Source organism: Dromiciops gliroides, chromosome 1 (genome assembly GCF_019393635.1).
Source record: "Dromiciops gliroides isolate mDroGli1 chromosome 1, mDroGli1.pri, whole genome shotgun sequence".
NCBI lineage: Eukaryota > Metazoa > Chordata > Mammalia > Microbiotheria > Microbiotheriidae > Dromiciops > Dromiciops gliroides.
The window spans coordinates 231,476,906-231,495,467 of NC_057861.1; the positions used below are offsets into that span (position 1 = coordinate 231,476,906).

The 18,562-nt window shown below is 37.5% G+C and overlaps 1 protein-coding gene across 2 annotated transcripts in view; it reads left to right on the plus strand.

Annotated features, from left to right (window-relative positions):
* The window catches only part of LPIN2 (lipin 2), a 105,541-nt gene that overhangs the window by 17,883 nt on the left and 69,096 nt on the right, over positions 1–18,562 (plus strand). Inside the window, exon 1 of one of the 2 annotated variants that reach the window (XM_043977901.1) lies at positions 6,433–6,779. The exons of the other annotated variant lie outside the window; for it this stretch is intronic. Coding sequence (XP_043833836.1) covers positions 6,666–6,779 — 114 coding nt within the window. The 5' untranslated portion in view covers positions 6,433–6,665. Of the gene's footprint in view, positions 1–6,432; positions 6,780–18,562 lie in introns of those variants that run through there. 2 annotated transcript variants of the gene reach the window in all.

Sequence of the window (18,562 nt, forward strand, 5' to 3'; positions counted from 1 at the left end):
ATACAGCTGGCACTTGGATAAATAAAGATAAGCTAGGGGACAGGGAGAGTGATGTGTGTGGATCAAGAAAGACTTTCTGTTAGAGGCAGTCTTTGAATTAAACCTTGAAAGAAGCTAAGAATTGTGAGAGGCAAAAGTGAAGAGGTACTGTGGGTATAGGGGGAGGTCTATACAAAGGTCTCCCTATGGGTTTAGGGTGAAAGGAAAAGAGTTTTGTTTTGGGCAGCATATGAGATTGGGGTGAGAATTCCAGGGGGAGATGTCCAAAAAGCAGCTGGTGATCCAGGACTGGAAGCTGAGAGAAGTTTAGGTCTGGATTTATAGATTTGGGGGTTGTCATTCAATATAAAGAGGGTAAAAAGAGCTGATGAACTCACCAAAAGAAATGGTGTAGAGTGAAGAGAAAAGAAGACCCAGAAAAAAGCCTTGAGGGAAACTCTGGTTGGGGAGCACGAGATGGGTGATGATCCTGCCGAGAAGAATGTGAAGGAGCAGTCAGGTGAGTTAGAGGGTCAGGAGGAAACAGTGTCAGGGAAGCTAAGAAAGGAAAACATCAACTACTAACTATTTCCTCCTGGACAGAATGTCCGAAGCTCCTGTGGGGACAACTGTGATGAGGGCTGAGAAAAAACTCATTTCACAGTTGAAAAAAACATCCTTGATAAGCTTGAAGAGAGTAGTAAAAGGGTTGAGAAGTAAGTGGGAGCTGAGTAAGTGGAGGGAGTGAGGATACACTTTTGTATGAGTTTGAGTTTCTTTGAATTTGACTTCAATATAAGGTAGAAAAAGGGGAGCTTGAGTGGTTGTCAGGGTCAAATGTATTCATTTAACTTTGTTTTCCTGCCATCTCTGTGTCACCATCTTCTTTCCACTGGAACTTTGGATTCTGATCCTGGGACCAACCTTGGTTCTTCTAGACCAGCCCTCACCTTACCTTGCATCATGTTTAAAAAGTTTGATAGATGGGGCAGCTAGGTGTTGAAGTGGATAAGGCCCTGGATTCAGGAGGACCTGAGTTCAAATCTGGCCTCAGACACTTAGCTGTGTGACCCTGGGCAAGTCACTTAACCCTTATTGCCCCACACACCCACACACCTCCTGGGGAGGGAGGGAAGGAGGGATAGAATTTGGAACTCAAAACTTTAAGTTAAAATTATTATTGTTTTTTAAAAGTTTGATAGGAAGTTTCTGCATAATTAATCATTTTATTAATAATGCTAGCATCTTATGAATAAAAGGGTCATTGATACTCTTGAATTCCACACACCCCTCATGGTGGTGCTCACAGTTTATATGCCCTTGGAAAGAGTGGGTGGCAATCAACTTTGATTGGTTAACAATTAGTGAGAGAGAATGAATATTACAATAGAGGCTGTCCTATTCTAATGAGCATCTTGTTGTGACACAGCACCCAAATCTTGGTCAAAGAAATTTATCAATTTCCATATCACCTCTGTGACAAAAGGGAGAACCCACATTTTCCCAGATCTGTTTAAGTAAGCACGAGTAGGCATCTATCCATTCACCTAAACTTAGAATTTTTTTACTGTCTGATTAGATCTTAGCCTGGATAAGTCTTTGCCCTAGATTTCCCATATTCTTTATTTCTGGATGAGGAAGTAGAAAAGGGGAAAAAACCTTGGTCCTAATGCAATAATTAGTTATGAAATACAATAGAGAAATAATAATTTCTCTCACTTGCTAAGATCCAGGCCTCCACTTTACTTCCTGGCCATCTCCATGCCACGCTGCCTGGTGGTTCTAGTGTTCTTCCCCTTTTCAACACCTTTTAAGTATTGCCTTTCCCCATTAGAATGTAAGATTTTTTTTTTAATAGGTTTATTGAGAGAGGGATCCTGTCTCACAATAAAGCCTGTCTCAGGTCTAGGACCCAAAGACTCTGAGTCTCAGGATCCATGGATATTTATATACCATGACTCCTCCATCAAATTAAGATAATTGCAGGGGTACAATAAGTATGGAATAGAAAGAAAGAAACCATCAGTCAGATACTAAGAATGTAAGGTTCTTAAAGGCAAGAACTACCTTGCTTGCTCATATTTGTATCCTCAGAACTTAGCATAGTGTTTGGCATATAAAAAGCCCTTAATAAGTGATCTGATTATCTATCTATCTGTCTGTCCATTAGTTGGACTAGACTGTATTTTCAACCCTACCTTGCTGACTCTTAGTTAAATATGATGAAAAATGGCTGGAAACGTTTGAATGGATTGTAGCATATTCAAACTGGAAGGATCTTAGAGAACTGAGCTCAGTATTTTCATTTTACATGTGAAGAAACTGAGACCCAGAGAAGTTAAGTGACTTGCCCAAATCACATAGTTGATTACTGGAATAGTGGGAACTACAACCTAGATCTCTATTATACTCTAATGAAAGTTTCTGGAAAAACAACATAGCATGACCTACTGATAGTTCATCATCTGCTGCCATCTTTTACATGGAAAGAACTAAATATGATTACAAAAACACATACAAAGACAAGTAGTATTATTTCTGGATAAGAAATGTTCCATGTAACCACAGTTAAAATGGAATAACATAGCTGCCAGTTGTTCTGACAAAGGACAGTGGGTGTTCTGTTTGCTGTGGCATCTTAAACTAGGATAAAGGCAGGATAAACTGGTAAGGAGCTGATGGAAATCAGCAGATAGATGAGTGCTTTACGAACACAGAAAAACAGTAGTATGAAGCATTTTCTCTTAGCTTTGGAGGAAATTTTTCATCTTTTCAGGAACAAAATCAGATTGGTTATTATTTTTATGTCTTTGGCGCTAACTTTCCATCTGCCTCCTCACTTTTCTTTTTTGCTCATACCTGCAATTTACTAAGAGGTCCTAGTAGAGAACTCTCACTACCAGTACAAACCAGCGTTTTCTCTGAAACATATTTTTAGAGCAATGCCTGGGGTATTGGGAAGTGAAGTGACTTGTCCATGGGCATATAGCCAGTAAGGGCCAGAAATGAGGTTTGAACCATAGCCCTTCTGACTTTGAGGGCACCATATCTTATTGCATCTCACTGTCATTATGAAGGATGAATGATTTACCACCCTTCTCATGGGTTTTGGAGATAGGATTTGATTCTTTGAAGCATGGCCAGAAGCACACATACCTCATGTGCACTGTTGTAGCTGACAGGAGAAACACCTGGGACAAAATTTTTAAAAAATAATAATAGGGGGCAGCTAGATGGCGCAGTGAATAGAGCACCGGCCCTGGAGTCAGGAGTACCTGAGTTCAAATCTGGCCTTGGACACTTAACACTTACTAGCTGTGTGACCTTGGGCAAGTCACTTAACCCCAATTGCCTCACCAGGAAAAAAAATTTCAAAAAAAAAAGTAATAAAGAAACCTAACTGTATTTGAACTGTGATCTTGTTATCAAGAGTGTGACAGGTACCTTTTTTGTTGTTTGTTTGTTTGTTTGTTTTTTTAGTGAGGCAATTGGGGTTAAGTGACTTGCCCAAGGTCACACAGCTAGTAAGTGTTAAGTGTCTGAGGTCGGATTTGAACTCAGGTACTCCTGATTCCAGGGCTGGTGCTCTATCCACTGCGCCATCTAGCTGCCCCTGCGCCATCTAGCTGCCCCCGTGATAGGTACCTTTTATCCCTAAAGAGTGGGATAGAATTATGTGTAAGTTAATTCCTTCATTGCTGAGTGAGTCTGAGTATCAAAGTCACCTAGAATGTTTTGGTTATGGTTGGGGATGGGGGAAGGAAATCTCAGGGAGAAACCTTGGAGTTAAGCACACCAGAATCCTTGGGAGAAAAGAACCCAGGGCATCTTGGGAGTAGGGATTGGGGAGGGAGAGTGTGGAGGAGCTCACTGACGGTTAGAATGGGGAAGTCTGTCATCTGGTAAATTCCTATTTTTTTCTTCCTCTTTCTTCTCCTCCCCCCTCCCCCTCTAAATTTTGGCACTGTGGACAAAGCTCCATTCCATTTCAGTTCAGGACTGTTTTCTTTTAATTTAATTTTTTTTAATGGGGCAATGAGGATTAAGTGACTTGACCAGGGTCACACAGCTAGTTAGTGTCAAGTGTTTGGGGTCAAATTTGGACTCAGGTCCTCCTGAATCCAGGGCCTTTGATTTATCTACTTGCGCCACCTGGCTGCCCCCCATGCAGTTTTAATGATTCACTGAAGATCATACAAGAACAAAGTGACAGAATCAGACTTTGAACATAAATCTTCTCACTTCAAATCTGCTATACTGTTGCTGTTCCTAATGTGTTTTGGGTCACATTTTCTCTTCCTCATTATTATTTTCTCTTCTTCCTTTTCCTCCTTTCCTTTATGTTTTTTTCTCCCATCTCAATACTACCACCTCATTTCTTGTGTCCTTCCCCCCCCCCCTTTCTTTTCTTTGGTCTTTGTCCTCAATACCCCAAGTTAGGTTTTCTGTTGCTGCCATCTAATGTTAGGGATAAAAAACTACAGCATGGCACAAATGAGGAATCCTAACAGTTTTATATTTATTGTATAATGATTTATTTTTAATGATCATTTTTTCATTGTGTAAGAGATTTCTATGCCCTCTATAGTCCCTCACAAGTTTCTGGAGGTAACATTTTGTTGTTGTTGTTGTTGTTTTTTGCAGGGCAATGAGGGTTAAATGACTTGCCCAGGGTCACACAGCTAGTTAAGTGTCAAGTGTCTGAGGCTGGATTTGAACTCAGGTCCTCCTGAATCCAAGACCAGTGCTTTATCCACTGCGCCACCTAGCTGCCCCTAGAGGTAACTTTTTGATCCACTCTTGGCACCTCTGGATTGTAACTCTTCAAATGTGCTCTATAAAATGAGACTTCAATAGGTATTTTGATTGACTTTTTGGTGAGGCAGTTGGGGTTAAGTGACTTGCCCAGGGTCACACAGCTAGTAAGTGTCAAGTGTCTGAGGCTGGATTTGAATTCAGGTCCTTCTGAATCCAGGGCCGGTGCTCTATCCACTGCGCCACCTAGCTGCCCCTTGATTGACTTTTTGATAATTTTCCTTTTATTGACATTTTTTAGTGATTGACTTTGTTGATGTTAGAACTTTGTGCTTTATTCTATAACCCTCATCTCATGGTTGTTTGTGATATTAGGTGGGGAAACTTTACTACTATCCCTTACAAATATTTAGCAATTAATAATAATAGTATTAGCTAACATTTATATAATACCCACTGTGTACCAGTCATTGTGCTATTTTACAGTTATTTTGTCATTTGAGCCTCACAACTGCAGGAAGTAGGTGCTATTATCCTCATTTTGCAGATGAAGAAACTGAGGCAAACAGACACTACGTGCCTCATCCAGTCAACTAGCTTTGAACTTGACACCAGGTCCAGCACTCTGGTCATTGTGCTACCTAGCTGCCTTAATTTTGTCTGTTTGTGAAAATTATATAGAAGTATATGGATAGAATTGTAATGACGCATGGAGCAACAATGATAATCAACTCCCCCATAATAGAATGATGTTGTTTTGTGGAAAAAAAGATGACTTTGTGGTCTTGGCAGCTCCATAGATACTTTCTAGCTGTATGACCTTAGTTTACTCCTCTGCAAAATGAGGACAAGATGATTTTGAAGGCTCTTTCCAGCTCTTACATTATCATGGATTCTGTGCTAGGTGGAACTTTTCTACAACATTAATTTTTTTTCTTGGTATAGAATCTGCCTCGTGTCATTTCACTGACCTCAGTAAATACTGAGTTGCCTGTACTGACTTCATAGGAGTTTTAGAGTTTGCTTGAACTATGTTATTTTATGATTCCCCCACCCCCAATTGGGTTAAAAAAAATATAGATTCAGCTTTTTTTAAATCAAAGTGCAAAAAATCGATTTAAAGAGTTTTTAAAAAGAAAATGAAGAGGGTTTTTCCCCTCTAAATATTTAGCCTATTTACTACCTATACAATCCTTGGCAAGTAACTTAACCTCAGTTTCTTCATTTGAAAATGGAAAGTTTTGGATCTGATGGCCTCCAAGTTCCTTCCCAGTTCAAAATCTATGACCCCATGATACACTCATCAGACTCTTACATTTAAGTAGCAGGGTTGTCATTCATAATTTAAACGAGGCTTTAGACCCTAATGACGTGACACAAGTAAAAGGTTCTGTTTGTTGTTAAAATAGATCTTTATTGGGCATATATAAATACTGCCCCACTCTTTGGAAACCCAGCCCTGCTCAGAAAGTGACTGCTAATCATTTTTTTTTCTTTAGATAATTCATTTGTTTGTTTATTTCTTCACTTGTGTAGGGTCTTTTTTTTTAAGAGTACATGATAAATTTAAACAATTATTAACTAAATCCCTGTTAGTTTAATGGAAATACCAGTGACTGTCATGTGATTGGGCAGGACAGAGCACCTATCAATATAAACATGTGGCAAAGTCTATCCCATGCCACTGCTTATCTACTACTGAGGGAGAAGGGCTGAAGCAATTTAAGCAAATCTTATTGGCGAAGAAGTCTCATGTATTGACTTTTTTTTTTTTAAAGAGCCGTTTCCTTTCAGTTTTAATCATATCACTGTCTGCAAGGCAACAACCCTCTTTCAATCTGGATAATAGCTGCAAGTTTCTGTATTTCTAATTTAGAGGTGTATTTTCATCAATGCAAAAGAGATGGTTGAAGAGCTAGTTTAACTTTAAAATGTTCTACTTAGAAGAAGATAATGATGAGGAAGAGAAGGAGAATGCTAATAATGAAGGCAAATTAAATAAACCTGAAAATGTTTTTCTTGGAAAAGCCCCTTCTCGTATCCTGGTGAGTTATCTTCATAGGTATCGTTCCCTACCTGTTCCCCTCCACCCCATCCCCTTTGTTTAGTGATTCAAGCTAAATGGTACAGGAGAAAAAATAATTTTTTTCTTGAAAATTTTTCTATTGAGGGGGTTTGTTTTTTTGGTTTTACCTGTGCAAATGTCAATGAAAATTTTTAAAAAAATCTTTATGAGTGTATGATTAAGGTGGTACTGTGCCTATGTAATTTTAAAAACCTTCCCTTCTTTTTCTTAGTTAATACCTTGATCATTTCTGACCCCCTCTGACTTATATGTCAGAGCAGTATTTGGCCATTGGGCTTTCCTTCTCTTTCTCTAAAGTATGACCTTCTTTCTATCATCTGTATATTTTGTTACTTCTTTGTGTTACCAACTCTTAATTCCTTATGTATTCTACATTTTTCCCTGATTAGTAAAAAAAAAGTACATGCTGCAGTTTTGTTAAACTTTGTGATTCTTAAAGGGCTTTTTGAGGTTTGAAACAATGTTAGTTTCACATTCAGTTCTTAGTGAAACTTGGGTAAAAATACATGAACTTGTATGGAAACAGTTAGAATGGGGGAAGAAGATACAAAGATAGTTTAACCTGGACCTCTAGCTCAAAGAGGGCCTAAAATTTACCACACTAGGAGTGTTAGAATCGTGTGGCCAGGTTTACAATGAACTTTGACATTTCATGGAAATGTCAGTAAGGCCATTTTTTACAAGAAAAAGCTGAGGAAAATATTGTTAAATTATGGCTGCCCTATTTGGGGTGTCTTTTCTGGTTTGTTTTTAATGTTTCTTCATGTTTAAAATTTTTAACTAGGAATCTCAAAAACTGTTAGTGGCCTGTAACTTTATGTGCCTCAGAGAAAGATATAAGCTTTAAGTGTTTATAAGGCAAACCAGTGTTTTGAAATTGGCTTTCATTACATTATATATTGTAGTGAAGTGTGAAGGAGTTGACCTTCTTTGTCCCTTTTCTATTCTTTGATTCAGAACAGAAGGTGTTATTAATTTAAAACATGCAAATGAAGTGTTCAAATTTATCTGTCTGGAGCTCTCTCTTTTGGTGGTATTATTATAACACATGATTAATATAAGTTATAGCATAAGGCTAGTTAGCATTCCAGAACTCAGCATTAACTAAACATAGGCCAGCTTAACACTTAGAAGAACCAGGCACCTATCAATCAATGCAAAAATTTTAATACAATTTCACTTTGCAATAAAAATTTTCATCCTATCTCTATTTTCTTTGCCTTGTGGATTAAAAAAAATGTGCAGCATCAGCTGACTGAGCCTGGTCCTTTGAGGTATTTTTAAATTCAGGATAAAACAGTATTAATTCTCCTTGTGTACATATATTTCTCTTTTAGGTAAAATAAAGTGATTCTCATTTTAAACTTAAAAAGAAAGATATAAATTGGCATTTGAGTCTCTTCCTTTAAAACCAACAAGCAGACAGAAACAAAAGTAACCATCTTTGAGTCCTTTGATATCCAAGTTGACTAGTTTTTGTGTGTGTGTGACTTTAGTTTTAATGTTAATTTTAGTTTAGTGATAGTCTTCACAAAAGCTTTATTGCCACTATAAACCTGGTATCACAATGGCATCTTGACTTGGATGCTTCTTAATTTTAAATGCTTTAGTACAAAGAAATACTTGTTTAGTGTTCTCACTAAATATGATGCCTGTTATCTATGTGTGAAACCAGTTTGGGAACTGTTTTCCTTCTGAAATGTGCTTTAGCAAAGTAAAAACAAATAGAAAGATTACAAGGAGGTATACCACTGTTATCAGTTGGTTGTTTTATATGTAATTTTTACTTATGCACTAAAAAGCACATATACACATATAAATATGCAGAGATATGTAAACTACCAAGAACAAAAACCAGCCACAAGAACTTCTTCCTCCTATTGCTATTGCTATTTTCCGGGTAGTCAGGTGATAGTTGGTTAGACTACTCTACCAAAGTTCCCTATTCTACACTCTTACTGTGACCACCTTCCTCTCAAGAACAGTTGTGATGGGGGCAGCTAGGTGGTGCAGTGGATAAAGCATCAGCCCTGGATTCAGGAGGACCTGAGTTCAAATTTGACTTTTGACACTTACTAGTTGTGTGACCCTGGGCAAGTCACTTAACCCTCATTGCCCCTGGCGGGGGGCTGGGTGGGGTGGGGAGGGGGAGACAGTTGTGAGGAACTCATGATTTTTATTTATTTATTTATTTTTTTAGAAATAAAAGAACAGTTTTATTTTGGTACAAGAGAAACTGGCCAGGAGGAAAGTTTAAAAACTCTTTCCTCGGGAACTCATGATTTTTGAATGGTTTGAAGAGTAGCACAGGTGTTAGTATAAAAGATTTTGTTTATAAATTATAAAATTTTTATAGGTGTTTGAATTTTATAATCTACAGACTATCTCCTTTAGTATCTCATGCACAATGTTCAAATCAACTCACATACCTTCAGAATCTGGACAACAACAACTGACAAACCTTTCAGTCTTTCTGCCTATTGTTATATCATACCCAGGTGGAGATGTTATCACTGTTTCATATAACCATCAAACTTTTGTTTAACTCAATAATCAAAAGAGAGTCTAGATTTTTTTTTTTTAATTTTCAAGGCAATTGGAGTTGTGATTTGCCCTACTAGTAGGTGTTTGAGGTTGGATTTGAACTCAGGTCCTCCTGATTCCAGGGCTCTTGCTCTTTTCACTGTGCCACCCAGCTGCTCCAAGACCCTAGCTTTTTTTTTTTTTAAGGCTTTTTTCCCCTTAAATATTATTTCAAGATGATATGATTCAAAATAATGAAGAACACGTGATAAATGAAATGTGAGTAATTCTAGGCACTTTTTTGAAATTGGGGGATTTAAGAAGATAAACTTGCACACATTGGGCAATAATGTAACTCCTTTGCTCCAATGGCCAAGTAATTTAATAATCAAATGAAAGTATGACTTTCATAGGCACCCCTCAACATTTCCCACAATGCCTTGCACATAGTAGATGCTTGATCAATAGTTCTTGAAAAGTCATGGGAAATTTAATTGAATTATAGAATGTTAGAGCTGGATCTTATCCATGACCATAGAGTTTCAGTTGAAAAGGGCTTTAAAAGCTATCTAGTATAGCCCTCACATTTTACTTATAATAAAACTGAGGTAAAAATTCAGTATGGGCTTTGCTCCGGGTCACACAGGTAGTAAATGACAAAGCCAGGATTTGAACCTATGTGCTCTGATTTCAAATTAAGCACTTTTCCCACCAGCATCTTAGCAGGTGAAAGGTGGGGATATTTAACTATTCAAAATCAAAACTAGGTGGGGAGAGTCCACTATAGTCTAGGCCTTTTCTCCCAATCAGATTGTAGCAGTCCTGTCAGTTTGCTGTGGACAATAATGCTGGCCACCCCAGGGGAAGTCCTGTTATTCTATACCCACTGATCAGCCACTGCTTTGCTTCCTGGTCTCCTGAGCATCTGCCTGCAGCCCGACACTGCCCCCCCCCCTTTTTTTTTTTTTGCTCAGACTCAGCACATTTCCAAATCTTGTATTCCTGATCCCAGAATAGATACTATGTTTCCTCGATTTTCTCCCAAGCTAAGGTGAAGGGGAACCACAATTCCCAAAATGCCTGGGTATCATTCTAAGCATTTTCCCCTAGGAGGGGAACAGCCCTGACTGCTCCTGTTTGGGCATTTACAATTTAAAAACCTCATTTTTTTTCCTCCACAACTCTTTGTGACAGGGCTTCTGGGAAGGGAATAGTGACACTAAACTATTTGTATCTCTGGACCATTTCTATGGGGATTCTCTTTAAACAGTTGAGGACAGTTAGGGACTTGCTCTTGTGTTTATTGATGTAAACCTTGGCTATATACTATTGGCATAAGAGGCTATAGTTTAGAATCATATCTTTTAATAACAGAATAGAGATTTTGGCTTGGGGGAAATTACTATTAGTATCTGAACTTTTATTTTCATTAATTTAAACTTTGCTGGTGTCCTAATTCCAGGTCATTCCCTTGCCTTGGCCTGTTTATTTGGTTATAATGTGTTATGAAGGAAGCCAAGCTTGTACTGTTCTTCCTAGTTAGTATAAGTCATTTAGCTTTGAATAGGGTGGTGGGGGGGGGTGTTGGGGTGAATACAACAAATTTAGTCTGCTATCACAAACTTTGCCCTTAATCCCAGTTAGCTTTCTTACTTGCAAGTGTGTGCTGAGGAGGGTGAAAGGTCTGGGAAGTAGTGTGCACGTAGATCTGCCCCAATTATTGCAAATGCCTCATCCTTCTTACTATTGGAGTCAGTACCATCATCTTCCTCTATTATTTTTATTTTATTTTATTTTTTGCAGGGCAATTGGGGTTAAGTGACTTGCCCAGGGTCACACAGCTAGTAAGTGTCTGAGGCCAGATTTGAACTCAGGTACTCCTGAATCCAGGGCCAGTGCTCTATCCACTGCGCCATCTAGCTGCCCCCCATCTTCCTCTATTATAGTAATAATCTTTTCATTTATATTGGGCTTTGCACTTTGACATCTATTAGCAATCCTTTAATTTTTCATTTATGTACAAACACTTCAGAGAAAATCATTCACTGACAGAGAAAATAGGAAACACATAAATCTTAAGTTCTGTGATCAGGGACTGAAAAAGAAAACATTTTTGCTTTTTGTGTTTTAAAACGTAGTGGGAAATGGAGAAAAGGTGCCTTATTTTTTAATCTTACTTTCTTTTTCTTGACTTCTCCTTGAAGTCTATGACATACCATAAAATAGAAATATTTTCCAAGTATTCTGATTTTTGAAAACACACTTGTGAAATCTCAGCTTTGCTGAAGAGTAAAAAAAGAAACCAATAGACCAGTCTTGTTTTTTTGTTTTGTTTTGTTTTTCTTCTTTCTTAAAATCTTGTTTTGATAAGAGAAAATTTTTACTTTATGCACAGGTCAAGGACAGACTCTTGTAGAGTCCATTTTTATGAGAGTTTAACTTTAGCCCATAGCTAAGAGGAAAAAAATGTGCAGAAAACGGAAGCATCTGCTACAACGATCCAAGGAGTGAGTCAAGCAAGAGCCCTAGAATCTCTAGGGTGGTTATCCTTTTCTTTGAGCTTTATCAGAATTCTCTTTAAACCAGTAGCTCTCTTAATTCATGGGTTATGAAAAATATTGATCGCTTTTACTTTTCTGTTAATCCCATGCCTGGCCCAGAGTAGGCGCCTAATAAATGTTTATTGGTTGATCATAGAATAAATTACTATTTGGTCGTGAGACTAAAAAACTGCCTAGAGCAAATAATCTTTGCAGGGAAGCTGGGCAGGACAGGGACAGTTTAGTTACAGGAAATATACATTCCATCTGGGAAAATCTTCTAGACTGCATCATAAGTGATATCAGTCTGAATAGAATCAGACTAATACCAAGTTACATGACAAAATTTTGCACATTTTTCTCCCCTTCAAAGGGGAATTTGCAAACAGAAGCAGTATTCTCTGATGTCAGCATGAACTCTTCAGTCTAGATGTAGACAACAAAGCATTGGAAATAAATGACTGAGTTTGGAGTCAGAAAGCAGGTTTGAGTCCTGCCTCTGAGACTTTTCTGGCTATGTGACCACAGGCAAGTTACTTAATCTCTTTGAGCCTTGGTTCCCCAGTCTGTAAAATGGAGATCCTAATAACTGTGGCACCTCCCTCACAGGGTCCTAGTGATACTGTGAAAGTATAATATGTGCAAAGTATATGTGTAATATGCTTACTATGTGTAAGCCATAGAGCACTACAGCAATGTCAGTTATTATCAAAAAGCACTTCTCTAGGAATAAAAGGCAGAGAGTAAGTCATACAGACAAGTGTTTATTAGTTTATATGCACAGGAAGGCTGGTAATTTCATTTCTTAAAAAAAATAAAACTTCTGTACTATAGAATTTCATTTTCAAATTCCATTTAGTCCTGACCTTTATTTTCTTTCCGATCAAACAGATTCTCATCGTTGTTTTTCTCAAGTGTAGTTCTTTATTATATAAAGCATATCAAAGCTTAGACTTAATTTCTTTCCTCTCAACTGCTACCCTTTCCTTGGTAATAAGTTCTTCATTCTTGAGTGCCCTGGTAGCTAGACTAAGCTTTTGGCTTGTATACCATGGCTAGCCAAGGTTAATAAGGTGGGAGTAGGAATCCCTGTGATTCTTCAAACAGTGATCAGAGAGGTTTCTCTAAGTTGAAGTTCTATAGGAACTACTCTTTGAAAGTTTGAATGACCACCTGCTGTTCAGAGATTCAGGCAACTAAGGAAAAGTTTAACATTCCAGCTTAGCTTATTTTTGTTGAGGAATTTAGTGATACTTGGGGGGAAGGGAGAGAGAATAACTGTGTGTGTTTCCTGTTCCCACAGCCTGTCACAGTAATGTGAGGGTTGCCATCCTTTGTAGAGAATTGGTAGAGTCAGAGATCTCATCTTACCACCCTGGCTTTTGTTTGTTTTGCAGGAGTGTCATGAGTTGCTGTTTGTACTATCCATAAATAGGGAGGAGAAACTTCCAGAAGTTAACCTGTTCCAAAGAAATTGTATGCTAGTAATTTCTGTGCCTTAGTAAATACCAATTTGCTAAAATCATATAGTGGCTTATTAAAAACTTGCCAAAAGTGTACCATCTTTGTGTTGAAGGTATTTGATCCTGTAATATTTCCTAATATGTAATATGATCAAGACTTCCTTACTAGTATCCTAGGTTATATTAGATATACTAGATATCCAGTGCATAAGATTAGAAGATATACTTGATATTGAGCATATCAAATATATGCTCAGTTTTAATCAGAAGAAGCTTGTCTTCCCCTCCTCAAAGTCCCAAAGTAAGTAGTCAGTTACATTTAACTTGTTTCTGATATTGGTGATTTCATCTCTCTGAAGACTTCCTCTTCCAATGAAGAATGCAACACCCTTCATAATGTATGTGTTCATGAGATGCCATGACAAAAAAAAAGAAAAAGAAAATCACTCACTGATGAACCAGTGGTGACAAGTTTCTTCAGACTTAACTAGGCTGGTTAATGCCTATAACTACACTATCACATACTACCTACTCCTCATGAAAATCATTTAAAAAAATAAAAGCACAGATTACCTTCAAATCTTTTCAGTAGTTCTAGGCATAGACATTTCTTTGTAATATCTATCTTCCAGGGTGGCCATAGTCAAAAAAATCACTAACAAGTGATTCATCAGTAGTCTACTATACTTATCAAGGCTTGTCCTTGGAAATTAGACATTGAAGCAAAAAAACCATTTTATTGGAATCATAGAATCTCAGAGTTGAAAGGAATCTCAGATGTAGTTTTAGGTGTATCGTGGTAGAAATGTTCTTCATAGAAACACTAACAAAACATTGGTTTAGCTTTTGCTTGAACACCTCCCATTACGGGGAATTCAAAGTTCCTTTAAAAAGCAGTCATCCTTTGGAGAATGCTTAATGTTAGGGAGTTTTTTCTTTTATATCAATTGGAAATCTGCCTCCTTGAAACTTCCACCCATTGTTCCTTGTTCTTCAAAGAAGTCCAGTCCTGTTTCCAAATGACAAAACTTCATGTACTCTATAATGTTTCCTCTCCTCTCCTCATATCTTCTCTTTTCTAGGCTAAATAGCCCCACTTCCTTCAACCAGTCTTTGTATGGTATGGGTCCCATTCCCATTAGCATCTTTATGGTTCTCTAGTCATCTGACATCCTTGCTGAAAATAAGTTTCCGAGAATGAATATCATACTCTAGATGTGGTCTAACCAGGGCAGAGTACAAAAGGACTATAACCTCCTATAGTCTGATTACTGCTTCTGGTAATGTAGCTTAAGATCAGAACAGTTATCATATGAAACTTGGAATCAATTAAAAGCCTATAAAATCTTTTTCATATGATTATCTAGCCATAAAAGGTCATTCTTGGAGGGAGAAAAAAAATTAAAAGTGCACAGCAGAGAAGAAAAGAAAACTTAGAAGGAAGCACAAAAAAAATCAGTGTAGCTTTGAAAACAATAGCAAGTATTTATTACAAAGTTTTTATTTTAAAGTAAACAGTGTGAAATGGAAATTCATGGTCTATATTGTATCCTCTTTTTATATTGTGCCATGCACATACAAATGTTCCTTTTTTGTCTTTTTAAGTTCAAAATGAATATATATTATATACATATACATTTTAAAGCCATTCTTTTTCATAAGCCCAATTTAGTACTTTGTATAACTTTATTTTTTATGTTGTCTTATTAGATTCAACATACTGTCCTACCCTGTCACGGTCTTTTAAGATAAAGAATCCATCATCCTGCTGTTGTTAAATAATAGTGATGATGGCTACGATAACACTTAAAGTTTGCAAAGTGCTTTACAAATATCTCATTTTATCCCCACAAGAACCCTGGGAGATTGGTGCTGTTATTACCCTCATTTTCAGATGAGGACACTGAGGCAGAGAAAGATTATGTCACCATGGTCTCATAGCTACTACTGTGTCTGAGGTAGGATTTGAACTCGGTTCTCTGACTCCACATCCAGTGCTCCATCTGCTGTGTAGCCTAGTTTGCTTGTTAGCTCTTCAGCATGTTGACCATCTTTGTTGTCTTTCAAAGATTTCACAAATATGACAGCGTTGTCTTCATCTAAATCATAGATATAAATGTTGAAGAGACCAAAGACAAAGGCTTGCAATGCTGTCCTACAGAGACTTCCTTTTACATTGAAAAGTGGTCCATTAATCCTCCTCAATGAGAATATGTTGTCTAGTTCTGAACCCTTATGACTGTGCTATTAACCAACCTATATCATTCTATCTTGTGTGTAAACAATAAAAGTATTGTGGGGGCAGCTAGATGGCGCAGGGGCAGCTAGATGGCGCAGTAGATAGAGCACCGGCCCTGGAGTCAGGAGTACCTGAGTTCAAATCTGGCCTCAGACACTTAACACTTACTAGCTGTGTGACCCTGGGCAAGTCACTTAACCCCAATTGCCTCACTAAAAAAAAAAAAGTATTGTGGAAGATAACCAAGGCCCTCCAAAATCTGACACCACCCTACTTTTCTAGGTCTGTCTCATCATAGTATCTCATCACATTCCCTCATCAAGTCAACAAGCATTTAAGTGTCTGCTCTATGCCAAGCTTCTATTCTTTGCTTCAACTGTTCCTTATGCTCTGAAAGTTCTATACCAAAATCAGTGGTGACTTCCCCGCTCTGCCTCCATGAATCTCCCATCACATTTTTGGTACCTCTTTAATGCATGTATCATATATTACTTTGTATGATAATTATGACATCTGCATATAATTATTTATATGTGTAACTATAAAATTGTCATATCTCGTATATATAGATTGTAAATTCCATCAAGAACAGAAATTGTATCTTATCTAAATTTGTATATGCTCCTCCACTGAGCACAGTTCTCTGTATATCATGGGCTCTTATTAAAAGCTTGTTGAATTCACTTCGTTGGACTGAAGAATAGTCTAAATGACTTTGACTAATTCTTTGTTGCTATGGGCTCAGTTTTGTATGACCTGACTCTGATGTACCAATAATGGATGTGGTAATCACCACTTCCTATTCTAAGTGCTCAGAAGCTATCTTTTTAATCACTTGCTCTCAAATTTTTCTAGGCCTGGTGACTCATAGTTTGGAATACCTCTTTGGTATCTCTTGGTACCTCTTTGGTTCTCTAAGATTTTTCATAGATCACTAACAGCAGTTCAGTCACAGCTTCAGATATAATTTGGAAAGGCCTCTAGTAACATGAACTCATTGAGCTTGGCTAAATGTTCTCTTACTATCCGTTTAGGGTCTCAATTTTCTGTTAACCAGTTTTGTTTGTTTGTTTTGAGGGGTTTTTTACCCCAGTGTGAAGGCCATTCTTGCTGATAGAGAAAAGAAAGAAACTGAGTAATTCCACCTTTCTGCCTGTTATCATGCCATCTGTCCTAAACAATGATTCTATCCCTTATTTTGTTTGTTATTGTTATGATAATAGAATAATGGCTGATGTGTATATAACACTTCAAGGCTTGCAAAGCACTTTGCTTATGTTCTTAGTTGATCCTCATAAGAACTCTGTGTTAGGTACTAACATTATTATTATCCCCTCTTTTCAGAGAAGAAAACTGAGGTTTGTACAGGTTGTCACTTGCCAAAGGTCATCTAGTTAGTGTCAGAAGTTGAATTTGATACCAGGTATCTCCTGACTCCAAATGAATCATTCTTTCTATTATACTGCACCAATTCTCCTAAATGCCTATTTGTACATGACAATCACATCTTTTCCTTGTTCTCTGGAAACTTTAAGCATGTACATTTAGACCATGAAGAAAGCAAAATAAAATTTAAACAGGTACATAAGGAGACTAAAAAACTAAAGCTAAAAAAATCCAACAAAACCACAAGGAATATTTAACTCATAAATGAATCAGGGTTTTGTTTACTTCTTTTGTTAAGGCTAGTTATTTGTTTTAAATAAGATAATCTGTCATTATTTAAGGCCACAAGTGGGCATGAGTAAATGAAAAGTTTTTGTTTCCATAGATAGATAGATGTATGTACATATGTGGGGATACATGTGTATATGTGTGTATACAGACATTTAAAGCAAATTCAAAATGTAAACATCCAAGAGTATAAAAACAGATCAGTTAGGGATAAATCCTTTTATAAACTGAGTTCTCCAAATGTATTTCTTTCTTTTTTGGTGGGGCAATGAGGGTTAAGTGACTTGCCCAGGGTCACACAGCTGGTAGTGTCAAATGTCTGAGGCCGGACTTGAACTCAGGTCCTCCTGAATCCAGGGCAGGTGCTTTATCCACTGCGCCACTTAGCTGGGCCCCAGTTTCCTCACTTATAAAATGATTGGGCTTGTTGTTGTTTTTTGCATTAGCTTTGCATATGAAGAGTTCAAGGAGAAGGGGCTGACTCTCATAGAAAGATCACGAAAGCACTATGGAGGAGATAGTGTCGGTGCTGGTCCCAGTAGGAAAAAGGTTCTCCTGTTCCTGCTTGAGAGTATTTTCTGCTATTTTTACTTCAGGGAGAGTTTGGCTTATTTCCTGCCACCACCATCAGGAGTATCTCACATTTCTTAAAGCTACTTAACACTGAAGCAATGACACTTTTTTCACTCCATCCCATCTTTATCCTTTTCCTGTTCTTCCCCTTTTCTGTGCATTGTCTGTTTTCTCATGCTTGGGATGCACCCTCTCCTTTCCTCTACCTTAAAGACTCAGCTCAAGCATCACCTTCTATATGAGGGGTTCTGAATCTCTTTTGTGTAATAGACTCCTTTGGCAGTCTGGTGAAACCTATGGATCCCCTTCTCAGAATTAAAAAAAAATTCCTATTTGAAAGAAATGCTTAATTTCACTTAGAGGTTGGTGAAAATGAAATTGTATTTTTCCCATCCCCTGAAATCTTTCCATAGGCCTGTTAGGAGTGAATGGACCCAAAGTTAAGAGCTCCTGTCCTGTATGAAACCTTTCTTGATGCTGTTCCTAATTACTCACCACCAAAATTCCCTTGTATTCATGTTGTATACATTTTTAATGTACTTAGAGACTCATGTTTTATTCTCCCTTAGAATCTAAGTTCCTTGAGGGATTTTTCACTTACATCTCCAATGCCCAGCATTTGCTAACCAATAAATGTTTGTTAATGGATTTATGATGCCCATCTCATCCCCCATTTTACAGATAAAGTTATTAAAGCCCAATTTAAAAAAACTAATAAAACATTTTTATT